At 41.3% G+C, this 8,384-nt stretch overlaps 1 protein-coding gene and 1 long non-coding RNA gene across 2 annotated transcripts in view; one reads left to right on the top strand and one right to left on the bottom strand.

Moving 5' to 3' along the window:
- The window catches only part of LRRC41 (leucine rich repeat containing 41), an 18,379-nt gene that overhangs the window by 1,142 nt on the left and 8,853 nt on the right, over window positions 1-8,384 (top strand). Inside the window, exons 2-3 of the mRNA XM_010847873.1 lie at window positions 2,916-3,002; window positions 3,785-3,855. Of these exons, the coding sequence (XP_010846175.1) occupies window positions 2,916-3,002; window positions 3,785-3,855 (158 nt within the window). The remainder of the gene's footprint in view (window positions 1-2,915; window positions 3,003-3,784; window positions 3,856-8,384) is intronic.
- LOC104994338 overlaps window positions 5,107-8,384 on the bottom strand; it is a 4,883-nt gene continuing 1,605 nt past the window's right edge. Inside the window, exon 2 of the long non-coding RNA XR_825935.1 lies at window positions 5,107-7,762. This is a non-coding gene — a long non-coding RNA (uncharacterized LOC104994338). The remainder of the gene's footprint in view (window positions 7,763-8,384) is intronic.

Here is an 8,384-nt window from a genome sequence, read left to right as displayed (position 1 = left end):
GCCGCTTGGAGGACTGGGTCCGGGTGGAGTGAAAGAAGGCCCGGGGCCTGAAAGCGGCCGGGACCGCCAGGCCCGGCCTGGGTTGAGGGCGCCCAGGCTGAGTAGCAAAGGCGGGTGGCCGGGGGCACTGGGATGAGGGCCTGGGACGGTGAGCCGACTAGCCTGTCTGGGGGCCTGGCAGTACAGCGGCGGCGGGGCAAGCGGAGTAACGGAGGGAGGCCTGCAGGCGGATGGGCGCGAGGAGGCCGGGCCATGGATTGGGTACTGCTGGTGGCAGCCAGGCGGCTGAGGAGGAAAACGCGAGTGGACGACCTGGGCACGATAGTGAGTGTGAAAGAGGAAAGTGAGAGCTCTGGGGGTAGGCCTGCCTGCCTGGGCCTAGGAGGCCTTGGGCCTGACAGACTGCTGGAGTGAGGGGGTGGGGCCGGAGGCCTGGGCTGAAGTTGGGTGAGGAGATCTCAGGCCAGGCCAGGCCGGAGGCCCCGGGACGGGGGAGCGGATGGCAGGAGAGGAGGCCCTAGGCCCTGGCGGTAAGAGGGTCTAGTGTAGGCCTCAGAGAGTGTGGTGGTGTCTTTGCCTGGAGGAAGGCCTGAGGAAGGCCTCCCGTAAGGTCAGGAGTCGGGGCTTAAGGTCCTGGGATGGGGGATTTGGATTACACCCTGAGGAGGCCGATGTGGAGAAAAGACCCTGAAATGTGGGGAGCTGGACCTTCAGGAATAAGCCCCAAAGCTGTGGAGTGGTTAAGGAGGTCCAAGGATGTAGGAAGGCCCTTGGTGAAGTGGGGGTGGGGCACCCTTCCTGAAGAGGCCCAAGTGTCTTGTCTGGTGAGGGAAGGCTGTTAGCAGTCCTCAGGCCTGGTGAGGGGGAGGGGATTGTGGAGGCCCTGGACCAACAACTAAAAAGAATAGGGTCAAGCTGACCCAGAGGGAATGGGAGAAAAGTCTCAGTGAATCTGGGCAGGAGACTCAGAAAAGTCCTGGGGAATTTGGAAGAAGATACAGTGGATCTGGCTTTGTCAGCCCGGAGCGTCTAGAATGCTAAACCTAACTAAGAGGGACTAGGACTGAGGGTGAAGTTCCCAAGTTGGGAAAGCAAAGCATTAAAGATATGAGCTAAAAAGAAGAGACTCCGGTTCGATCTCTGGGTCAGGAAGATCGCCTGGAGGAGGAAATGGCAACTGACTCCAGTATTCTTGTCTGGAAAATTCCGCGGACAGAGGACCCTGGCGGGCTACAGTCCATGGGGTTGCAGGGTTGGACACAACTGACACACACACATGAAAAGAAGCGAGGAAGAGCCTGGCTTAAGAAGATTGAGGAAAGGTAGAGAAGAGTTTATGAATAATAGGGGATGAGAATGTCTGTGAAAGGGGATGGCTCTACAGAGAGGAGCATATTGGAGGGACAGAGGAGGAAGAGCTCCTATGGGCCTTGCCCAGGTGGACAGTCACACAGAAAGAGCTGAATCAAGTTAGGCCTCTTAGAAGGGCCAAGTAAGAGGCCTGCTAGCAGTGCTATTTTGGAGCAAGGTCTCAGTGTGGGCTAACAGCCAAGAAAGCCTTCCTGGAAGTAGTGCACTAGCATTTCTTTGTGTAGGGAGAGAGAAGGGGAAAATGAGTAGAGCCAGCAGGAAAGGATATAATGAGGAACAGAACAGGTATGTTATACCTTGAATGCCAGGATATGGAACTTGGACTTTATCTTGAATGCAGTAAAGAGATTTCATTAGTATATTAGCAAACGGAATTAATGCTCTTCTTCAGTGGGTACATTGAGTACCTACTATGTACAAAGAACTGTACTAAGCTCTTGGATATCAGGATTCAGTTACTGCACAAGTAAGGATAAAAGGTCCTGGAATGTAAGTTTTAAAAGAATTTCCTTAGGTATCAAGATCTTAAAACTTGTTCTTGGCAGAACAGAGAAGCTTTTGACAGAATAGGAATAATAATAGCTAAAGTTTAGTGAAATTATGGCCAGCAACAGTCTTCAAGTCTGGTCTCTTCAAGTCTACAAATATGGTCTTTTTTAATTTTCACAACAATCTTAAGAGGTAGTTATTATTATCTCCATTTTAAAATTAAGGAAATTGAGGCTCAAAGACATTAATTTGTCCATGAATTCATAATTAACTAAGTGATACAATCAGCATTTCACCCAGTTTTGTCCCAACTCTAGAGACTATACCATTTAGCCACAATATTATAATGCCTCTCAGATCTAGGGAAGTTAGCAAGAGCGAGTTTTGTTTTTAAGATATATTGAATTAAGAGTATAGAACCTAATTATTTCTATTCTTCATAGGAAAGTACTAGTTCAGGGTACAGTGGGAGCCCAAAGGATGGAAGTGGCCAGTCTGGAAGAGTGAGAAGGGAATCCAGAGAAGGCTTAGTAAAGGGCATGTGATACATGAAAGATGAGTAGTTGATATGCTGAAAATGGCAAGAGCATTCCTGATGGAGAGAACAGCATAACAAAGGCAGAGGCAGAAAGCAGGGAGGTAGGTAAATGAAAAAAGGTAGTTTAGTATGACTGAAGTATAGGGGGCAAAGCAGGGAGCTGGAGAAGTTAGTAGGGCTCAGATTATATAAGACTTTTTTTAATCACACATATTCAATAGGACCTTTTAAGTGCAGAATGGTTCATTATGCTTGGGCAGAAGTGAGCTGCCAGCTCCTAAATGACCCCATCTGCTTGCTTTGTGGGATTATCTCACCCTTGAAGATGTGCATGCCTCTGAAATTCCCACTGCAAACTAAGTGAAGATAAGTGGACCAGAGTTTGAATTAGACTTAGGTTAGCGTCTAAAGATTTCTACTTGTCAAGTGAGAAGTCTTTCTGTTTTCCTTTCCAGTAGAATAAATAATGCTTGTAACCCTGGGAGAAAAAAGTAAATTTTGTGTTTGGTTTTTGTAGCCCTCCCAGGCCCAATACTTCAAAGCATCTTACCTCTGCTCAATATATATTACTTGGAGAGGATTGAGGAAACTGCCCTCAAGAAAGGTGAGTGTTTTTCTGTCTCTTTCTCAGTGATTGTAAGCAAGGCACCATGATGTTCTTCAGGTAAATATGACACTTGATACCTGCATAGAACTTCATGCTTTTCAAAAAGTACCCTCACACCTATTTTCTTATCTGATTTCTCAATGTCCTGTGAAACACAAAACAAGTATTTAATCCCCATTATACTAATAAAAATGAAACCACAAGCACACCACAATTAAGAGCAAAGCCAGGTAGAACACAGATCTTTTGTTTTGGGCATTTTTGGTCTTGCCTCATGGCTTGAGGATCTTAGTTTCCCAATAAGAGATTGAACTCAGCCCCTGGCAGTGAAAGCACCTAGTCCTAACCACTCCACCGCCAAGGAGTTCCCAAGCCCAGATCTTTTGAAATTTTAGTTTTTCTATTTTATCAGACTACCTCCTAAGCTCCTCATTAAATACATGTTAACAGCTAACATTCATCCTTGTCTCAAGCATTGTCTTAGGCACTCTATCTGGAGAAACTTATTTAATATTTTCATCAATTTTGCAAAATCACTATTATTAACTACATTTTGTAGATAATGAAACTGAGGTACAGAAAAATTAAGTAACTTGCTCAAAGTCACATAGCTAGACTGTTCTGGTATTTAAACCTAAACAGTCTGTCTTTAGAGCCAGTGCTCTTTACCAGTCTGCCATATTGCTCCTGTGAACCTAGAAAAGGACATTAAAAGGCTGATGTACTTCAGTCATGGAGACCAAGGAGCAGCCAAGTAAATGTGTTATTTCTCTCTACAGGCCTCTCCACTCAGGCCATTTGGCGCCGACTATGGGATGAGCTGATGAAGACAAGGCCTTCCAGTTTGGAAGTAAGTTAAGGCACCAGGTAGAGCTCTGGCCTCACTACATGGTGAAAGCAGGAATAGAACACACACACAAGCTGGGTACTGGTAAAGTGCAGGGGCAGGCATGGGATGAATTTGAGAAGACGGCTGCAAGGGCTTGTCACAAAGTTCTTTCCTGTTTAACATTTGTCACTGACTGACTTGTTCACCATGTTTGCAGGTGACATAAAACAGGGAAAGATAGTGATCATATTGGATGGCAGAACCTGGATTCAGGTCTTGATAGGGCTGGAACAATGGTCACACCTAACAGGATGAAATTGAACACAATAAACCAACTCTTGAGTCTAAAAAATTCCAATTTCATGACCTCAGGGTAGTGGGTGGAGGGGTCTGGCTTAGCAGCAGCTAGTATAAAAAAGATTAAGGGGGTTTAGTCTGCAGTGTGCTGAAACCACTCATATAATGACTGTATCCTAAACTGTGTGAACTAATGTAACTATAATGTAGACTGAAGGACATGGGGGATGATAGACCTGCTTGACTCTGCAGTGGTCAGGCTATCCCTGGAGTATGGAGAAAGAAGTCAAAGCCACATCTTGTGAGTCACATTTGGAAGACTGGAGATATTTGTCCTGAAAAAAAGAAGACTTGAGCAATATGAACTGTCTTGAAATATCTGAAAGAGGGATTAATAGGTTTGTTCTGAGTGGAAGCTAAAGGAAGATAACTTTTTGCTAAGCTGAATGTAGAATTTTTAAACTGTGTGCTTATTGGTGATGAAACAAGCTAATTCCAAAGGTAATAAGCTTCCCATCACTAAGTGTTTATAGAGTCTAGATAACCACCTGACACAAGGGTATTGTAAAAGAAATTCAGCATTGTTGGAGATATTGGACAAGATGACTTTTAGGACTCCTCTTAGCCCTAAGATTCTATTATTCATTGGTTCAGCTATAACTCAATGGAGCTCTCATCTCTGTTGCTGCTGCATAATCAGGTGACAGGACAGACTAATTTCAATAAACATTTACTCCAGCTTACCACATACCATGTATTATGCTAAATATTTTAAGTACAGCCATAATCCCTAGTCTTGAAAAACTATCAGTTTACTGGGGAAATCTGCAAACAAATACATCATGTATGGCAGGGCAAGTCGTATGACTGAGTGTAGCAAGGAGGTTGAAAGAAAAGAGAACAAGTCTTTCCTAGGAAGTAATCATTTGAATTGGGTGTTACATGGTGAATGAGGCCAGATGACAAGATAACAAGTTCTTATCAGGAACTGCAGATTTATTTTGTGAGTATACACTAGGTTCAGTAACATTCAGCTCCTTTAGCTTCCCACTTCCAGATCTAGATGCAATCCCTGCCGTTCAGCACAGACACTGAGGCCCAACGAAATCATCAGGCATTATGTACAGGATTTAGGCCTTAAGAGGAAGAGAAGTGGACACAAGGATGTTAGAAAGTGGAAATAGCTTTCTGCAGTCTTTAAAGAAACATGATTCACTTTGTCACAGTGTTTCCCAGGTAGTATGGTTGACTAGGAAGTGATGGAGATTGTAGTATCTTTCTCTTTGAGAAAGCTTTTTCCACCATTATCTCAAGCTTCCTGGAAAGAAATGTCTGTTTGTTAGCTGTTTCCTTGTCTCAGAGTCTTTCAGAATATTTAGGAAGCCCCAGGCCTGATGGCCTCACAGTCACCTACACAAAGGTCTTAACTTGGAACATATCCATTTCAGAGGGTATCTTCTTCCACTTCCCACTTTTGCGTAATAGTAACCTTCACTTCATTCATAATTAAACAGTTATTAAGTGATTGTACAGTTCCAGGCACTATGCTAGGTTCTAAGTATACAGTAGTGAGCAAGATAGACATAGCCCTATTATAAAGCAGTAATATTTCAAACTATGTAGTACTAATGTATGTGTATATTAAGAGATCTGTAGAATAAAAGAGATATTCTGGAAACAAAGCAATGAGGAAATAAAGGATTATTCAATAAATGGTTCTCTAGTGATTGGTTAACCATTTGGAAAAAATAGTTAAGAGTCTTGTTTGGCAGAAACCAACACAATTCTGTAAAGCAATTGTTCTTCAATTAAAAGGTAAATGTAAAATTTAAAAAAAGAGCTTCACTTTACAGTATATTCAGTTTCTATATGCAAAACCAATACAATATTGTAATTAGCCTCCAATTATAATAAATAAATTTATACTAAAGATTACTTTGTAAAAAGTAAAAGCACAAAACAATTTTAAAAATAAAGGTGACTGGTTATCTAGTCTCAGAGTAGAGAGCACTAGTAAATGGGTAGAACAATAAGAAAAAAATATACAGACACATTCGGCCACATAAAATGCCAACACTATAAATACAATTTAGTGAAAGATTCTTCCAGGCCAAGAATACTGGAGTGGGTTGCCATTTCTTTCTCCAGAGGATCTTCCCAACCCAGGGGGATGGAACCCAGGTCTTTGCAGGCAGATTCTTTATTGGTCTGAGCCACCAGGGAAGCCCAAACACGATTTAAAAGGTGCATAAACTAGGAAATTATGAATGTTTGCACCAATATTTGCAAAATAAAAGGATACAGAGAATAAGACAAAAAAGCAAACAGTAAAATGAATAAAGATTTGGATAAGTCACAAAGTATAGAAAAATTTCCAATAAATTTAAAAAATGTTCAATTTCACTAATAATAGAAAATGGGAAAGTAAAATTCTACCTCTTTAAAAGATAATTCCAGGGGTGGGCAGAACTTGCATTTTAATATGTTGTTGGCAGGAGCAGAAATGCTGCAACTTTCTTGGTGGGTAATCTGGTGATAACTGTCAAGATTCTTTAAAAATGCTCAAATTCTTCAACTAAAATTATATTTTATGGTATATAAAAACTGAGATACTCATGAAGATTTATTTCCAGATGTTCATTATAGCAAAGTTATAAACAATTTAAGTATTCAATAATATAGAAATTATTAAATATAGCACATCCATATTTTCAAAATTATTAATAAAGTCATTCTAGAAATACTTAAATATTTCTAAAATTTAAATAGTGGTAAAAATGTTTAATGATGTGGTGGTATAGTCTTTTTTATTTTTTAAGCCCAGAATTTGAAACTGTTCAGAATTGTCTCAGTGTTATAAACACAAATACCTATGGCTTGTCACATATACACTCCAGAAAGTTTTACACGATTTTTGATTTGCTTCCATAAACTATTCCTGTTATCAGAAAAACAATGGACAATATATAGTTGAGTATGGCTCTAAAAGTTTAGTATAAGAAAATATTTAGCTCTCCCTGGTTTGTACACACATTTCTTCCTGACCAGTACCTGAGCTACCAGCCCATTGTGGATGGGCCAAGGATTAGTTGTGTTGGTAAGCAAATGCCACTTCACCTCTTTGATGGTGTGTCATTTCCCAAAAGAAAATATTCAAATTACTTTGCATTGTCTGAACTATAGTGTACAAGTCCACAAAATGAGTGGCTTGGACTACTAGATCTCTCAGGTTATTTTTCAGCTTTGAAATTTTAGCACAGAATCTTGTACAAGCTGGTGATGGAATAAAGTGACAGTGAGTTGCTGTCTGTCTATGCATTAATAAAAGTGACAGTGAGTTGCTATCTATGCATTAGTTGTCAGCTAATTTTTTTACACATTTGATTCTCATAATTCTGTCATGTAGATATAGTTATCTTCCTCAGTTTATATATGATGAAACACACAGAAAGAGTAAAAGTGATTTGCCTAAGTTTCAGTTTGTGAATGGCAGACCTACCCAGTTGTGGCAGCCTGGCCCTGGAGCAAATGCTCTTAATCACTGTCATGTTGCTTTCATTGGTTATCACAGATCTGAGGTGTTCCAATTTCAAGTATTCTCTCCCATTGTCTTCATGAACCAATAAAATGTCTGAAAAACCCAAGTATTTAGTTATCTACAGTTCATATTCCACATGCCTTCTAGTTGGAAACTTACACCTTAATTTTCACATTTGTCTGTAATCTTAGCCCCAGATCTCATAGTAACCATCTACTTCACTTGTGAAGTTAAAGCCTTGCTGGGGTTACCTGCAAGTATCTTTCAAGATTGTGTGGGCCAGCAATGTGTGAAAAATGTGTTGAGTGAGGATGGATTGAAGGATTCAGGAATACCTTCTTTACTTCTATTAAGGCTAAGTAGAGATTTGGTTACCAGGTATTTTTTCCTGCTCCCCTCATGCCCCCACATTGCTGCTGGAGGGGTCTTTCTTATTGGTGCCATCCAGTTAGCTCAAACATGAAGTCATTCATGATTATTACAGCGTTCTCAGGGAACAACAGCTCAAGCAAAGGGAATGACACTTTTGCCCGAGAATAGGAGCCTAGCTCTTGACAAGAACCTCTTTTGAGGGTCAGTCTGATAGGAGGAATGCATGGAGGTAGGGTAGAAGCCAAAAGAAGTGTCTTATTTTTAGATTTGAGGAACCTCAGGCCCCTACTACCTTTGCTTCAGGCTGAATAAGCACCCTGCTTAACAGGCTTTGCCTCCATTA

The sequence above is a fragment of the Bison bison genome, unplaced genomic scaffold, assembly GCF_000754665.1.
Source record: "Bison bison bison isolate TAMUID 2011002044 unplaced genomic scaffold, Bison_UMD1.0 scf7180017864256, whole genome shotgun sequence".
Classification (NCBI taxonomy): Eukaryota; Metazoa; Chordata; class Mammalia; order Artiodactyla; family Bovidae; genus Bison; species Bison bison.
This window is presented reverse-complemented; position numbering and strand designations above follow the sequence as displayed.